At 50.1% G+C, this 17,967-nt stretch overlaps 1 protein-coding gene across 4 annotated transcripts in view; it reads left to right on the forward strand.

The window, feature by feature from the left end:
- The first annotated feature begins 381 nt into the window (after positions 1–381).
- The window catches only part of PPARGC1B (PPARG coactivator 1 beta), a 112,379-nt gene continuing 94,793 nt past the window's right edge, over positions 382–17,967 (forward strand). For 2 of the 4 annotated variants that reach the window (XM_084779394.1, XM_084779395.1), the window contains exon 1: positions 382–1,169. In XM_084779394.1, the coding sequence (XP_084635520.1) occupies positions 840–1,169 (330 nt within the window). In that variant the 5' untranslated portion in view covers positions 382–839. Of the gene's footprint in view, positions 1,170–1,747; positions 2,251–17,967 lie in introns of those variants that run through there. The other 2 variants (XM_084779397.1, XM_084779396.1) reach the window with 2 other exon arrangements.

Consider the following 17,967-nt stretch of genomic DNA (forward strand, 5'->3'; position numbering starts at 1 on the left):
TGCTTTACCAAGTGAACTATGTTTCCAGCCCTTCTATTTATTTCATTTCATTTATTTTATTTTATTTTTGAGGCAGCATCTAAGCAACCAGGCTGGCCTATAGCTCCTCATGTGACCAAAAATGACCTTGAACTTCTGACCCTCCTGCCTCCAGAGCATTAGGATTACAGGCAAGCATCGTCATGCCAGACTCTCCTTTTCCTTTTAGGCAACAGTAGCACACAGTTAGCAAATTGGCACCAGATTCAGATCTTGAATGGGGTACAAAGTTTGTTTCAGTGTTGGAAGGAAGGTAAGTAAGAATGGCCAGCACCTACAGGGGTGTTTTCTCCTCAGCCAGTTTAGCGAGCGCACCCCCCACCCCTGGGGTCAGGCCCTGTGCCAAGTGCTTTACATATTTTATCTCTTTATCTTCATAACATCACTATGAGTAAGTGATTTTACTATCCCCATTTGTATAGAGGAGAACACGGGAAGGCCGGGGAGCAGATGACTTGCTGGGGTTCAAAACCAGGCAGTCACACTGACTGAGTTGTGCAGTCTGGACTGGAGCCGAACCCAGGACTCTCTGAGGCTAGCTACATGTTCTCTCTGTTGGCCCCATTGTTCCTTAAAAGCGTGCTGGCCTTAAGCCCAAGCAGTGAAATCACACCCTGCGGTTCTGGGAACCTCAGACTGGAGAAGAAGGAAGCTGTTGCTTCGTGGCTCAAGTCTGAGCAGGTGTGCCGGGCTGTTTTCCTTTTCTGGCTGAAAAAAGCTTGCTGGCCACGGCAGGGTGGGGCATCTCTTGTCAGTAGTACTTCTGTAGGAGCAGGGAGGGAGGCAGGTGTGTCCAATAAATGGGTCTACATCTTCCTGCCTTCCAGCCTTCATCCACGCCCCCACTACCACCACCTCCCTGTGGCAAGCACAGAAGTAATGAGAGTTCAAGGTTGAAGTCAGGAGGTTTGCTTCCTGGCTCTGGTTCAGGACTCTCCTGGTGTGCACTGTTGACCTTCGGTTCTCTCATCTGTGTACAGTGGTGGTGTGGAGAAAGCAAAACCCTCCAGCCTTTTCAATTAACACATTATTTATTAAACACCTCTGGTAAACTAGAGAAACAGCCAAAGCAAGATTTAAGCCCGGTCTCTTGTGTCTTAGACTCAGCTCAAGTCTTCATCGAAGCCAAGGTACAAGGGCGGCTCAGACACTTCTAAGGGTCACATAGTAGGAAAGCAACAAATGGGTTGGTCCTTACAAGGTTGGTGGGCAAAGGATGCCCTAAAGATGATATTATTTGGTGATTGGCATAGCAGCTCCTTTTTTTTAGAAGGTTCACATCAAGAAAAGGGAGAAAGCCAATGGGTCTGGGAGGTTGGCAGAAGCCTAGCCAATTCTAGACACTGTGGACTGCAGTAAAAGACATGATTGAAAATGTTTTCAAGGGAGGTTATTGGGTGGCTATAGAGGAGAGAGATGCTTATGCTTAACAGGAAATGGGTAAAAAAAAATGCTTCAAGGAAAATATACGAATGCCACCCTCTCCGAGGAGCCTTCTCTGATTTCTCTGCCTTCGACTTGTGTGTGTATCCCTCCTTCCCTGGCTTTGCAGTCTGGGGGGGGGGGAGAGAGAGAGAGAGAGAGAGAGAGAGAGAGAGAGAGAGAGAGAGAGAGAGAGAGAGAGAGAGAGAGAGAGAGAGAGAGAACTTAGGCCTCCTATAGCTTTCTCTTTTGTGGTTGAAGCACACTGAGGCCTCAAACGTTCTAAGCTTCTTGGAGCCTCAGTTTCCCCAGCTGTGTGGAAGCAGGTTGTCTGACATGGGCCCGCCCAGCGCTAACGCAACGTGATTCGCTCTAGCAGTAAGGAGGGGGTGCCCGCATTGCTGCGCAGGCACCAGGCTGCTGGCCCGGGCACGGCCACCTGGCTGCCAGCGCTTTTTTCCCTGTGGGGGGCTGCGAGACCTGGTCGCCGCGACAGACTCAGAGCAGAGAAAGCGGGGGTGCGACCCCAGGCTCGCGCGGCCCCGCCCCCGCAGCCAGCCCGCCTGCCGCAGCCAGGGGCCCGAGCTCCGCCCTCCACCCGCCCGCCGGGCTGTCTCCTCCCTCCTCCTCTTTCGCTGGCTTGCTCGCTCGCACCCTCCCCCGGGCGGGCTCGGCGCTGACTCCGCCGCACGCTGCAGCCGCGGCTGGAAGATGGCGGGGAACGACTGCGGCGCGCTGCTGGATGAAGAGCTCTCGTCCTTCTTCCTCAACTATCTCTCTGACACGCAGGTACTGCCAGCTGGGAGCGCAGGCCAGGGGCCAAGGTGCAGAGCCACCGGGCTGCAGCCGCAGCTGCGGAGGCAGGAGCGCAGCGGTGGGCGCACCGGGACGATCGGGGGGTTCAGGCTGCAGAGCCCCCCTTCCACGTGCCTTGCGCTGCGCCCCGTTACTGGCGTAGCGAGCTGCAGGTCGCCGGCGCTTGCTGTAGCATTGGGGGACACAGCCATAGAAAAACCAGGTGTCCAGGCCAGGGACACCTGGAGTGTGCCGGTCCCCTACCGGCAAAGTTGAGGGGTACTGCGATTTCTTGGGCAGGTAGAGTCTAGCCAGGGTCGGGGGACCCCTAAGACTGGCTCTGGGTGCTGTAGGCGCGTCCTCGGCGCCCGGCACTTGCTGCCGTAGTTTCACGTGCACTTGTGGCGGGGTAAGGGAAGCAGCCGGCAGCCCTGGAACCTCCTGGTTCTCCAGCATCGGGTACCCTGCGTGCTGCCGCTGTTTTTCCCGCAGCCCCCCACCTGCTCCAGCAGCGCAGAGTTTCCTGTCAGTTACCGGCTAGGGGAATTAGGGGTCGGCGGGGCACGTGGACATGCTGGCGGAGATAGCGTCTTTCAGCTTTCACTATCCAGAGTAGACCCTCTAGGCAAGATAAAGGCCGGCTCTGGGCGGAAGGACTATCACGGGGGTGCCTGAGTCCCCCTGCGGCGCGCGGCCCGGGCGCGCGCTCCACGATGCAGGGGGAAGGGAAGGTGAGGCGGCGTCCCGGGCTCTGGTTGTGACTGGAAGCCTCACCGGTTACAAGCGCATGACAGGAGTGTGCTCTGGTGTTGACGAGGGAGGATTAAGAAGCTGCTGGTTTGGAGACCAAAATGGGGTTTGCTGCTGGGACAAACAGTTGCAGGAAAATGTGTGCATGCGGCGTGCGGCCCCCACCTCAACCTCCGTTACCCGCCCCCCCCCCCGCCCCGGCCCGGCCCATGCCTGTTGCAAGCTTAAAGTTTGGCTCCCGAGTTAAGGGCTTTTGCTCCCGGCTCCTGGCTGCGTGTTCCCGAGAGGCTGGGGATGCAGTGGAGCCTGGGAGGAGACCCCGGATGCGGGGACACGCCTGGGTACGGAGCCCGCTGCTAGGCGGAAACCAGCGGGACTCGGCTGGGACAGGCTGAGTACCTAGTGTAGAAGCGTTTGTGCCGGCCCGTTTTGCATAACACTGGGAGGGAGGGGAAGGCGGAGTAGGGTGGGTGACGACGGGGACGGGAGGTAGGAGGAGAGAGGGAAACTTTGCTTCTGGTTAGAATCTACCAGTCTTTGGGCGGTAGCAGCTGTCATGGGACCGGGTGGGCGGGGAGAGGCTTGCAAGCTGACTCCTTGCGGTGAGAAGCTACTTGGAAGAGAACGCAGCCGCTGGTACGGTTTTGCTCAGGGAAGACTCCCGGTGGTGACTTCAGCCTGGTGACTAGGACAGGCATCGTGGCGGGGTGTCGCCGAGAGGAAGCCCGCCACGCGAGGGAGACGTCGGGCCGTAGCTCTCTGCAAACGCCGTAGCGACCCGGAGCCGCGGGGCCTCGGGGCCGCGTGGTGTATGGTTGGCGCGCTCGGGTGGGTTCGAAGCAGAGGCCCAAGGGGACAGTGGCGAATGATCGCGCTTCTTCAGGTGGGGAGAGGGTGTTAATGAGGTGTGTGTGTGTGTGTGTGTGTGTGTGTGTGTGTGTGTGTGTGTGTTCGTGTGTGTGTGTCCCCTGTGCGTGTGCACACGTCGCGCGCGCCGGGCGCGTACCTTTACCTCTGACGAAACTGCGGTGGAGCTCCCGGCAGCGTCGCCAGGCACGGTCACACGCCCGGTGTTTGTGTCTGCCGAAGTCGGGCCCTAGCCTCAGCACCCAGGGAGTGGATAGCCTGGGACCAGGACTGCAGGTGGTGGGGGTATGGTGGGCCACAAGAAGATCTGCACCCCAGATCTATATATTTCCTGGAGTCATGTCCATATCTTTACTCTTAAGAACCGAGTAGAAGAGGCCTGAAATAGCCAGCGAAGACTCCTTCATCCATACTAAGGTTGACCGTTCTGGATAGGACCCTGGTCTTTATCTTTGGTGTTTGGATCATCGATAATTAATTGTATGCCCTTTTAGCCGCAATCCTAACCTACCTACTCAGTAGTGCTTCTTCACCCAAGGAAACTAGAAAATTGGGTAATCAGGTGTCTGCAGCAGCAGTGCAGGGAAAGTTAATTTGGGACATTTGCTCCCCCCCCCCCAACCTTTAACTTAACCACGTGACAGGCCGAAGATCTCCGGGTGATCTTTGCCGGGCCAACTTGGGAAATGTAATTGATACCAGGAGCTTTGCAGCCGCCCCTAGAAGGCTCAGAGCTGAGCGGGAATGGGCGGGGCAGCCCGCCGCCTCATTTTACAGTTGGGGAAGAGGCTGTGAGGGGTGAGCTGCTTGTCCACGACCACTCAGCCAGGGGGTGACAGAGCCACCCAGGGCTCCTGACTCCAGGTCCTGTGTGTTACCTCGAAATAGCACTGGACTTGGAGTCAGAAGGCCTGAGTGGAGTCACCTTCCCCGCTCTCTGGCTGGGTGATCCTGGAGCAAGCCATTTTTAACTCTCCAGCCGGGTACCTCCATCTGTCCAATGGGGCCGGTGGTGCTGACGGAGAAGCCAGAGGCCTGCTGGTGGGGTGAGCCATGTTTGCATGTATGCTGTCTGGCTGTTCTGCTGCTCCTTCCCCATAGCCCTTCCCGGACCCTCCCCTCCCCCAGCTCTCCCTTTGGGAGGGTTGGGGAAAGTGGATTGTCTTTGTCCGAAAAAGATGTCTTGTTTTCGGTGACTAACCCAGGCTTACATTAAAGAGAACTGTTTGAGAGAATTAACGGTTTATCTATTGGGATCAAAGTAGACATTTATCAGAACCAGGATGGTGGAAGCTTCTTGGATATATTTGAAGAATATAATCCAAAAGAACTGTGTGGTGGTTTCATTTTTTGCTCATGCTCTGTCCCTTGCCTGGTGTCCCCTTGCTTCCCATTCTGCATGGCTTCCTCCCTTGGTAGCCCTTTTCTGCCAGCCTGCCCTGCTCTCTCTTCTGCCTTTCACAGTCAGTTATAAAAACCAAGCACTTTCTGTGTTTGAGTGTATCCAGTAGGATCTAAGTTGAGCCTTTTATCTCTTTGTGCCCGCATGGCACCTGTCAGCATGCAGAGGAATGTTCCTTTGCCTAGCTCTTGATGAGGTACATGGATTACAGAGAGGGGCTACAGCTGAGCCTTGCCAAACAGAAGCTCCTGGGCTGACAGGGGAGACAGCTGGCCAGTGAGTAAGCGAGAGAGGAATGTCGAGGGCTACAGCTGCTGGCAAAAGCCTTGACTCCAAAGGCCACATGGAAAGCCCAGGAAATAAAGCAGTTATTTGAAATCACTTGAGGGCTTGGAGTAACGGTCATAGTGTCAGATGACAAGGCCGTTATAAATCACCTAGTCCAACCCTTGTTTTAAAAAATAATTTTAACACTGTTAGAAAGCACTGCCAAGCATCAAGAAAAAGGAAACGTTTAATATTTTAAACTTGTTTAAATTAACTAATTCTGTATGTGTGTTTGCATGTGTGTGTGCTGTGGTATGTGTGTGGAGGTCAGAGGACAACTTGCAGCAGTTCGTTCTCTTCCATGAAGTGGGTCGTGGAGATTGAACGCAGCTTATCAGACCTGATAAGCCATCTCACCAGTCCAGACTATGTAATATTATCCAAAGATAGCAGCCCAAAAGTCATATGTATCACTAGATGTTTTTCTTTCCTATTCATATAGATCACTTCTTTGGAAAAAAAGAGAAAAATAATAAATGGAGTTATTCTGTTATACTAATTTGTAACTTGCAAGCACACTGTTTTGTAACTTGCTTTTTTTTCTCCTCCTCACAATATGCTGTGAACATCTTTCCTCATCAATAAATATTGTGCCTAATATCTTAATGGTTGTATAGTATTTCATGGAGGGTTGAGTCAACATTTATCAATCAATCCTTTGTTGTTACTCAGTTGTTTTCATTTATCCTATTGTAAGCAATGCTGAAACGAATATATTTGTGCACATGTGGTTTTTTTTTCTCCTTCATTTAAATTCCTAGAAGTGAAATTGCTCTATCAAAGGAACCATGTGGGCATTTGGTAAACACATAACTAAATTGTCTTCTACAGAGATTGTATTCATTTACACAACCCGTCAGCACCGTGTGGAAATGCCTGATTGGCCGTACTCCAGTTACTCATGCTATTTTCATTTTTACCAGTTCAGTCAACAACACACTTTGTTAGCCCTCGTTGTTAATGTGCATTTCTTTGGTGTTCAATGGCTGCCCCCTTGCATGGCTCCAGGGACTTGACTTGACTAGGGTAGTGAAGGAATGAAGAAAAGACAGACAGACGGAGACACAGACATAACTGGGAACAGGCAGACTGGGCTCTCTGGAGAAACCCTCAGAGTGTGTACTGTGTACAGTTGGACAGTGAGGCAGAATTATTGCATACAGCAGAATCAAGGAAAGCAGGGTATTATTGCATCCAGGTAAATGAGGAGGCGGGATTTATGTATGTGTACTGCTGTATTAAAGGCTAACTTTGGTAGGAGCGTCTCTGTAGAGGAACGGACTTTAGATTGTCAATATCCAAGAGAAGAAAACTGTGGTGGACATTCTCTGCATTCGCTGTCAACATTTACACTTGGACCCCCAGGAAGGCTTTGCCATGCCTCGGGGTCTCACTCTGGCGGTGGGGGTGGGGCAGGGTAGGGCCCACTGCCATTTTCCTATGGGTCTGAGGCCGTGCCCATGCCAACAACATACATTCACTTCATTCACTCACCTCTGCTTTTCACGCTCAGCTGTCATGTACCACTACTTAGTCGGGGGTAGGCCCTTGGGATCGGGACTTTTTGGAGTGTCGGTGAACAGAGATAAGGCATTGACAAACAGAGGCGGACCACTAGCTCAGTTGGGGATACTCAGCTCAACCCCTTCCTGTTAGGGAATCGTTTACCACTGGTTCCGTGTAGCACCCTGGTTGTACACTCACTCCATTTTGCAGTTGGATCTTTGTCTCCTCATCACTGTTAAGCTGGAACTGAGCACGCAGCAGGGGCCCTGGGCACATGTAGAACTGGAGAGAAATGACTTGAAGTCCTAGTGCTGTTTGATAGGTCTGGGATACTGCTGCCTCCATTGCCCGTGAAGCCAGGGCCAGCTGCTGTGCGAGTGAGGAGCTGCAGCTGTGTGTGTGTATCAGGTGCATTTGCCCACCTATGGCCTGCATGAGACTGGGGGTAGGGTAACTTTTTCATCCGAGTCCATCTGAGGACATGCTCCCCAGAGGCCTGAGCTGCACTCTCTCTAGCCTCTCAGCTGGTTGTAGCTGAGGCCGTGAGACCCAGGAAAGGCAACAGCCTAGCAGCTGGGTCCCTGGGCTCATGTTTCCCCCTGGTCTTGGGGCCTCCTCTCCCCAACTGGTGCGGGTCAGCCAGAAACTCCACTTTGCTATAGTATGAGTCACCCTTTTCCTTCCCTCTCCTTTAGAAGGAACACTGGCTTGAGTCAGCAGAGGCTCTGCAAATGGGGCCCCAGGCTTGGAAGTGAGGTCATGACAAGAGCTTTGCAGTGTTAACAGCTGCCTTCCCTTCCCAGGCAGCAGCATTTATAGAGCATCCTCCAGGTCACATGTTCTCTGCAGAGCCTTCTGTTGGCACTATTACATTTCTTCCTCCTCACAGGGATCTGTACAATCTAGGCACTGGTTTGTAGATTTCAAGATTTCACGGTCTCTAAGAACTCACTGCCTTGGTACAGATGAAGAGGTGGGGATGGTGGTGACATGCCCATGCAATCTGACAACCTGACTCTTAAGTGCTGCTTGAAGATAGACTGCTCGCTATTTGTGATCATGGTTGTTTCTCTGGCACTTTAAACACATGATGACATGCTGAGAGAAGACGGTGCCTAAAGTATTTCTGTGGCTCTAGGCCTTAGTTTCTCCACCCATGAAATGGAGCTAACAAACCTTGTCATTCCTGACAAAGAATGAAATAGTGGCTGTAAAATGAGCATTAACCTGTTGCCTAGACAACTTGGGATTTTCTCACTGAAGCACTTTTTGGGGACAGGATTACATTTAGAGCTAGTTCTGTGCATGCAGTCTTTTTTATTAATTAATTAATTAATTAATTAATTACTTAATTTACGTTTGGTTTGCAGCACCAGGGATTGGGCTCAAGGCCTTGTAAAGGGTAGACAAGCAGTTTACCATGGAGCTCCAACCTCAGCCCTCTTTGCTTTTTACTTTGAAATGGAATCTCATTAAATTGTTCAAGCCGTCCTTGAATTTGTGATCACCCCGCCTCAGCCGCTGGAGAAGCCAGGATTACAGGCCTATGCCACCAATCCTGAAGCATCACTTGAACTATGTAGAGGTGCCGAGAATGCGCACAGGCAGTTTCTGTCTGCCTCTTCCAAGGCGGAGGAGCATCTCCCATCCTGTGGACACCTCTAGGATATGGAATCCTTTGTACCGGCTTGACCTTTCTGTTCTCTACTCTTGTGGCCTAGGTTCTTGTCCCGTCCACAGTTAGATTCTCATAACTGCTACCAGTCTGTGCCGCAACAGACATCGCCTTCTCTCATTTGCCCTTGGTCTTGGTCACAAGGTTGAGAGGAAGGCACAGACAATGTGCCCCCAATTTGCCCCGCCTCCCCAGTTATCAGTGTTCCTCACCAGAAATCAACTGTAACAACTGATGACCACCACCACCCCACTACCCCCACCAACACGCACACACACACACACACACACACACACACACACACACACACACACACACACACCACAATTGCCCAGAGTCCTTGGTTCACAGCCTCACTCCTAGAGTTGCATGTTCTATGGATTGGGACAGGTATGTAGTAATAGTACATGACAGCATTGCATGGACTGGCCCACATCCTAAGAGCCCTCTATGCTCTGTCTTTCCTTCCCCTTGCTCTCACTGCTGCCAGCCACTGGTACTTTTACTGTGCCCATAGGTTTGCTCTTTTCAGAGTATCATGTAGCTGCAAGCATGTAGTTTGTAGGTGTGAGTGGGCTTCTTTCAGGGAGTAATAGAATTTAAGGTTTCTTGATGTTTTTTCATAGATTGATGGCTCAACACCCTAATACTTTATTCACTTTACATCCCAATCCCAGTCCCCCTCCCCCCCCACACTTCCTCTCCTCCCAGTCCCACCCTCAGACCCTATCTCCCACCATTCCCCTATCCCCTTCTCCTCAGAGAAGGGAAGGTTGCCCCCCCATGGGTACCAATCCAGCCTGGACATCAAGTTACAACAGGAGTAGGCACATCCTCTCCCACTGAGGCAAGACAGGCAACCAACTAGGGGAAAGGGATCCAAAGGCAGGCAACAGAGTCGGAGACAGCCCCACCCCCACCCCTAATTGGTACAGGACTCACATGAAGACTAATACATCTGTTACATATATGTAGGGAGCCTAGGTCCAGCTCATGCAAGCTCTTTGGTCGGTGGTTCAGCCTCTGTGTCCCTACCACTTTTAAATTCGTCTCCAAGCTTGAAGTTAGAGCATAGGCCCCAGGATTTATCCTGAATTGTTTACTCTTCTCAAGTTTTAAATCAGGACATACAAGCACCATAAGCTTGAACAAATGTCTTAAATATCCCCAACCTCAGTTGGTTCATATATAAAATTGGGGGTAACCGTATAGTCTTCTGAGGCTCACTCCAGAATGTGCTGTGAAGGTTCTTCCTGGGATCTGGTTTCATGCTCTCCTTTGCTGTGCCCTCATCTCTGTCCCACCATTTCTGTTTACCTGCAAGAGCAGGCTTCCCTGGCTGTGCTGTATATCTCTAGACCATTAGGTGCAGCCCTGCCTTACAGTGTGCTGGGCCTGCGGACCTCTGAAATGATTTCCACTGGGTTTGAATCCTGATCTGTGGTTTGTCTCCTGGGAAACTTCCCCAGTCACTGGGAGTTACAGTCACACGAGCTTCCGTTTTTATAAATTATTATTACTACTTTTTTCTTATAATATCTTTTGATCATGCTTTTCTCCCTTCCTAATTCTTCCCAGATCACCTCCATCTCCTCACCTGCCCACTTTTGTTCTTTCTATCTCTCAAAAAAGTACCCCCCCCCCAAAAAAAATCAAAACAAAAAGCAATAAGACAAAAATGCCAAAACAAAACAAAATTGAAACAAGTTCACATATGTTTAAGAGGGGGGATTTATTTTGTGAAGGCCAACTACTCCTGGGGCATGGGGTCCTGTGCTGGAGTGTGGTTGATACACCCAGTAACACTCAACTGGAGAGAACTGATTTTCCTCTTGCTAACAGGTATCAGTTGCAAATAGCTTCTTGTTTTGGGATGGGAGCCTGTGCTCCCCGCTTCAGTGCTGGGACCCCCATCTGGCTTGAACCTGTGCAGGTCTTGTATGTGCTGCCATAGTCTTTGTGAGCTCATATGTGCATCAACCCTGTTGTGTCTGGAAGACAGTTTCCTTGGCATCATCCATCGCTTCTGGCTCTTAACAATCTTTCCATCCACATAGATCCCTGAGGTTTGAAGGAAGGGGTTTGATGAAACCATCCCATGTAGGATTGCATATTGTCCCGTTGTGGGTTTCTGTGTTAATTCACTCTGTCATTAAATACAGAGAAGCTGATATGGTCCCCAGCTAGAAGCTTCGGTACTGCTGACCAGCATTCACAGTGCTGGGATATGCTCTGCACACTACTGGAGGAAAAAGGTAATCATCAATATCGTGCAGCTACAAACCCTGCAACCTGCCTGAAAGAAAAACTGGTGTAATAGTGGCACAGATGCTGTGGGAGTAACCAACCACTTTTTGATTGAGATAGAATGCTAACTGGACACCGCCACAGTGTACAAGAACTTCAGTCTAGATCATGCACAGGCCTTGCAGGGAAAACATACTACTATTGTTCTGTTAAAGGAATGTAGCAATAAGATAACTCCTAATGACATATTGCCATACCCCATAGAACATCCTAATCAGTAGCTGATCTTATAAAGAATAGATGCAAATCAAATGATAGCATGATTAGCACCTGCTTGTCTGGTGGACCAGTGCTAAAGCATCCCTTGTAGAGGCCACAGGCAATGTTCCTTAGGAAATTGTTCCTGGACAGCAAGCACTATGAGGACGGAGCTTTGTTTCAGTTGCCATTTTTTTCTTGAGATAATAGGCATTCCCAGTGCACAGCAAAGGTCAGTGCTCTCACAGAGGAATATGCTTTCCTGGGAGGAGAGCACCCATTGGTTTTCACTGTGTCTTAAAGTTCTGGAGAAAGGCTGCTGCCCTTGCTGTCCTCTTAATATCTTTCTAGCCAATCTGAACTTTAAGCTCCTGCCTGAGAGCCTGTCCTCTTTGGGAAGCCATTTGAATCTCTTCCACTTAGGCAGGGTTTGTCTCCTGCCATGGTGTATCAACATGCTTTCCTCCTTGAAGCTTCATTGAGGGCTCTGGGAGGGTGTGGGAAGAAATGGTTTCCTCAGAGGTTACCTGTGTAGTTGCTCATGATGAAGACCAGTTGAGGCAGTACCTATAAAATATTTAGTGGACTGTCTAGTCCCTCAGCACACACTTGCTCCGTTACCAGCAATGTCAGGGTATCATGGCATATTCTGCATCCCACGTCTTTCATTTGAGTGGTTCAGTATCTGTGAGCAGATGGACCTGACCGTGGATGTGTAGTCTCCATTTTGTGGATTATGAAGCCGAGGCACAGAGAGGTTGGGGCAGTTACAGGCTCACAGCTAGCCCAGTGACTGGCCCAGAGTTTGAACTTTGAGCAGCTTTCTGTCCTCCAGGCTTTGGGAAGGCCCTAAGAGTTCATCATATCCAGCCTGTCCTTCACAGAAGAGGGGGCCTGAGGCACCTAGAGGTTCAGACTCTTCCTCTCCAGCTGGGTCTTGTCTAGATCTAGGATATGGTGGCCCAGAGGGAGGGCAGGGCAGGAAGTTTTCTCAGAGATACTACTGCCTGGACTGCTGGGCTTTGCATGTCTGAGGGACCCTGGACTAGGGTTTTCTTCCTCTTCTCACATTCCTAAATCCCCAATACCACACATGCCCACTGCTGGCCGTTGACCCACGTAGATCCTCTCCCTAGATACTCAGGCCCTCTAGAGAAGGGGATGGAGAGAACATGGAGAAGTGGTGAGGTCAGTAGTCAGGTTCACAGAATTCCCAGAGATGGGTCCTGGCTTGAGGGTCTGGTCTACAGACTTTGGGTGGCAGCGGGCCTCTTGGGACCCCACTTTGCTCTTCCATAGGACAGAGACTTGCTACCTGACCCAGAGAGACTTGCAAATGGGAAAGTCGAGTCGCTGGCTAATTAACTCCATAGTCCTGCCAGAGGTGCACCTTTGCCCCAATTGCTCAAGAAGTGAAGGGCTTAAGAGTTCTGGGATTGGGCTTTGTGGACCGTTGGCCGCTATATGGCCTTGGCAAAAGATCAGTTTGTGTCTCAGCATTTTCATCTATAAAATAGGAATGGCAGTAGCATACTGTCATGCTTTTTAAGGTCTTAGTGGAAATGGTTCGAGACAGTGCCTATGAGGTGGGCAGACATATTCAGTATATAACCTTCTGTATGAAGAAACAGACAGAGTATAGACTCTGTTTTTGTTTTGTTTTGTTTTGTTTTTCTCTCCCTCCTCCTGAATTCTAGGTCTTTGGTCCTGCCTTGGCCTGAGGTTCCTCTGTCAAAGCAATTGTTTTCCTTCTCCACTGCTAAATCTAAAGGAGTGCCCTATTGTGCCTTAGCAACTGTTGCCATGCTGACTTTCAGAAAAACCAAATCCAGTTGGATGCTACTTGAAGAGAGATGAATGACAGAATATCTGACAGTGGCTGAGGACTCCCGGCTTTGGGGTTCAGCAGCCCTACATTTTAAATCAGGGCTTTCCCACTCTAGCTTTGTGACCTCAAGCAAGTGTTTTGATCTCTCTCAGCCTCATTGCTTCAGGGGATAACTGTATGGCCTTCTCAGGGAAACACGACATAACTGCAGAGGACGCAAGAGGTTTGCCTCACTGACATAGTAAGTGCTTGATAAATGATCATCACATCCATGATGGCAGCCACAGAGATGGCAATGTGAATTATACAGATGTCATCTTGAGCTTTTGGGCGAGTTCAAATTGCCTTAGGAATTACCTTGCTTATTTTTTTTTTTTTTTTAAATCTCAAAGTCTAAGAACAGATGAGATGCCTCCAGGGCACACAGCAGGGCCTGAGGATGGACCCTGAACTGTTGTCTTCTTGCCAATGCTGGCTCTGCATAGCAGGGACTCCACTTTCTGGAATTCACTGTCTGGATACCTAACCAGGTAAGCCCTGCCTGGCTGAGATGAATGCTCCCTGACAGCTCTGCTGCCATATATTTTTTTCCCCTTATGATTGCCTGGCAGAACATAGTCATTTAGCAGAGGGAGAGAGGAGACGTTAAAATCCAGGCCCTGAGCAGTTGCAGCAGCCGGCCCACGAGTCCCTCCCTGATGTTGCCATGGCAAACAGCCTTGGCAACGTGGCTGCTCGAGCCTTTATTTCTGGTCTCAGGATCTTTGTGGGGGAAACGTGGTACCCAGAACACTGAGAAGGTCTCTCTTATGGCTCCTTGGCACTGAGGCTGGTCTAGACTTCCTTTTGCTGGTGATCTCAGATCACAGTGCCTTGTGGTCAAAACCTCTGCGGTCCACCCCACGTGCCCTGCAGAAACAGACCTCTGGATGTGACCTTCAAGATCTCAAATGCCCATTTAACATGTCTACCTGTCAAGCAGCCACTGCATGCGTGACCTGCTGTGATCAGCAGAAAAACACGGTATTCAGCTTTGAACCCTGGACTTTCAGACTTAGGGCCTGAAGCCTTAGCAATTGAGTGATCCAGGATTTAAAAAAAACAAAAAAAAAACATGGTATTCGGAATGTGATCTCTGGATTGCTTCTAGGCTGGCTTCATCTTCAGCCCTATCCTTCAGCATTAACAAGGAAGAAGAGGACAGATAACAGCTACTGTCTAACCCTTCCAAGACATTGTTTGACCCTGTGCAGAATTCTATCCTTGCACAATCAGTTAACCTCAGAGGAAGTCCCATGAAGTGGTCTCTACCCAGCCTCTATGACTGAGTTGCCCCGGTGTTGTTCTGTAATTCCTCTTTCCTGGTTGCTTCTGAGAGACACTCCCACGAGGGGTCTGGTCCTCCTTTGCTGCCCTCATCTCCACCCACGTTCTTCAGCTCCGATGCCCCCTGCTCTTAACCCCCTCTCAGAACGGTGCCCTTTCTGCTGTGACCCCCTGCCGCAATCCTCCATTATACTTGTGTTCCTTGGTTTTGCATTGAGTTTTTGTTTTGTTGTGTTGTGTTTTGGCTCTGGGGATGGAACCCAGGGCCCTCATGCTTGCTAAGTAGACACTAACCCTGAGCCTCACCCCACCCCTACCCTCCACCTCAAACATCCCACACGAGGAGACTGACTAACTAGGAAAGCTTTGGCTGTCTAATCCACGTGAGGAGTTTGGCTGGAGGTAGGCCTTAAGAGTCATCAAAGAGGTTCACCATCATTATTAGTGGTAATCACAAAATAGCAACCACTTAGACTGCTTGATATGCAGGAGGAGCTCAAGCTCTGGGGCATTAATTTTTTTAATCCTCCAACAGCCAGGGAGGCTGGTACCCTACTCTAATGCCTGAGAACGGGGACTTAGGGGATTGTAGCCACCTCCACCCCCCACCCCCCACCCCCCACCTCCCAGTCACCTGATTCTGGCTCAGGTTGGAAGGGCTGGGATAGGAAACAAGGTGCCTCTGCTTCAAGGCACTTGATCCTGACAATTGCGGTGTGGCTAATCCAACTGGACACAGAAAGCATTAGAATGGGGTGGCTAGAGGCATCCGAGTAGGCAGTGGTGGAGTCAGGAAAATTGACAAGAGGGGATTTGGCTGGAGGAATGGTTTGTGTAGGAAGGACGCCCTTCAGGGCCCATTGTGTGCCAGGCTGTCCCTACTCTTGATCTTGCCCTGAGCCTGGTTAAAGGCAAAAAAGGTGACCTCCACCAGCCTTTGTGCTTGGAGCTGCGGTGTGATACATGGGTGAGACCTACGGAGATACTGCAAGAGCCCCTGCAAAGGGCCAATGCCCTTGTCACCAAAGATATGCCTCGCACACAGAGGACTCAAAGACAAGCTCCTTGTGGGGCCTCTGGAACTCTATCAGAAATCAGGTTCAGAGGGCATGTCCCTGTGGAATGTTAAGCCCCCGGTAGGAATTCTTCCAGTTACAGGGCATGGCTGTGGAGGAAGGAGAAGCAAAGCTGTGTGTAGTACAATTTGATAATGCCTTTGAAAATAGGAAGGCTAGCTGGGCGGTGGTGGTATGCACCTCTGATCCCAGGGAGACAGAGGCAGGAAGATCTCTGTGAGTTGGAGGCCAGCCTGGTCTGTAGAGTGAGTTTCAGGACAGTCAAGACTACAAAGAGAAACCCTGCCTTGAAAAATCAAAAAGAAAGAACGAAAGAAAGAAAAAAAAAAGTCTATCCAAACCAGTCAAAAATTTTAGGCTTCTTATAACTTTTCTTTTGTATACACCTATTGCTCTTTGGGACTGTCAGCTGGATAAGGCTCTAGGTCATTTGTAAACTTTTCTTTGAGAATTAATGCAGTCTGAGAATGAGGTATTGTCTCTCAGTTTTCCAAGGCTTCTGGGGATAGTATAAAGAACATAGGCTGGGTGATAGGCAAGTGCTGACTGCCCTCAAGACATGGTGTAAGCTTAGGGGCTCATGGACCTGGGTCAGTCTTAGCTTTGTGACTTTTAGCTGTGTGATCTAAGGAGTTAGATAGCAACTCCGTGCTCAGGATGTCATCAGTGGCTGTCAGCCACATATACACGTCGGAGGCAGCTATGAACATATTTTAATTACACATTGGCCTGATGTGTGTGCAGGCCTCAAGCTTCTGCCTCTTTTTTGTTTGTTTGTTTGTTTGCTTGTTTTTCTTTTTTTGTTTTTTTGGTTTTTTTTTTGAGACAGGGTTTCTCTGTGTAGCCTTGACTGTCCTGGTCTCGCTTTGCCTGCCTCTGCTTCCTGAGTGCTAAGATCAAAGGCGTGCACCACCATGTCCCATTTGTTTGCTTTTCTTTATGTCAATCCCTATTTCTCCTATGTCTTTTCTTTCTCCCTTTCTTTCTTTTCCCCCTGAGACAGGGTTTCTCTGTGTAGCCTTGGCTGTCCTAGACTCACTTTTGTAGACCAGGCTGGCCTCGAACTCACAGCTATCTGCCTGCCTCTGCCTCCCTGAGTGCTGGGATTAAAGGCATGGGCCTCCATGCCCAGCTTTTCTTCTATGTCTTAAAGTTGCCTTTGATGCTATCCTTACTCTGACACTAAGAAGTCAGGTACTATTTGTAGAGTGTCTGGCACTACCTCTGTGGGTGTCCTCCCCACTCTGCCTTTCTTGCTTCTGGTTGGAGGACTGGGCACCTAGCACTTCATTTACAAGTGACTAGGGGTAGAACCTGCCTTCAGCAGGTTGGATACCATAGGTAGCCATTCTCCTTGCTTTTCACCCCCATTCCGTTTTATGGATGGGGAAATGGAGACTAGGCAGAAGGAGGCTTGACAGCAAGCTGCAGTTTAGCCATTTCACTACTGCCTTTTGGGCCTGTAGAGGTGGCTCAGCGGGTAAGGGCACTGCTTACTCTTCCAGAGGACCTGGGTTCAGTCCCCAGCTCCCACCATCCATAATTCCAGTTGCATGGCATCTGAGACACAATTCTGCCCCCTCCAGGCATGAGACATGAACAGGATTCGTACAGTAAAATACACATGTAAACACATAAATACCTCCCCCAATACCCCACATTTTTACCCCATCATCAACCACACACTCATGTGTGGGGCAACTCACGGACGGTAGGATTATTTAAAGAGGTGAGTGGGTTGGGAAGGAGGAAGCCAGATGGAACGCATGCTGTCTGCATGGGGTTCCTTTGATTGTCAAGACCCTTACAAATTAGAGGGTACTGGTCATGGCCTCGCCAGACAGAAGTTTGGGGGAATAGGGGACCAGAATCCGCATCTAGTGCCCAGTGCAGTGTTGTCTCGGCCCCACTGTGTGCTGCTTTTGCCAGTGAGCAGGATGGAGCCCAAGTTAGGCCTTTGTGCCTGCTGTCCCCTCTCTCGGAATGCCCTTCCATAAAATGCTCTTTCTTGAAGTCTCTCCTCTAGGCCTCCAGGTACCTTCTCAGACAGGCTGTCTCAGACCCTACTTGCCTCCCTATTGTCTCCTCAGGACTCAGTCTTTTCTTTAAGGCATGTGGCATTTGGGGATACGCTGATTTATAAATGTGTATCATCTTTTTTAAACAAAATTTTATTCTTTTATGTATATGGGTTTTTTGTTGTTGTTCTTGTTTGTTTTTGCATGTTTCTCTGTATACCACATGTATGTGCCTGGTGCTCACAGAGTCCAGAAGAGGGTGTTAGATCCCCTGGAACTGGAGTTACAAGGTGGTTGTTTGTCAGCCGGGCATGGTGGTGCGCGCCTATAATCCCCAGCACTCGGGAGGCAGAGGCAGGTGGATCGCTGTGAGTTCAAGGCCAGCCTGGTCTACAAAGCAGGTCCAGGACAGCCAAGGCTACACAGAGAAA

Source organism: Acomys minous (genome assembly GCF_964271855.1).
Source record: "Acomys minous genome assembly, chromosome: 4".
In the NCBI taxonomy this organism is placed as follows: Eukaryota; Metazoa; Chordata; class Mammalia; order Rodentia; family Muridae; genus Acomys; species Acomys minous.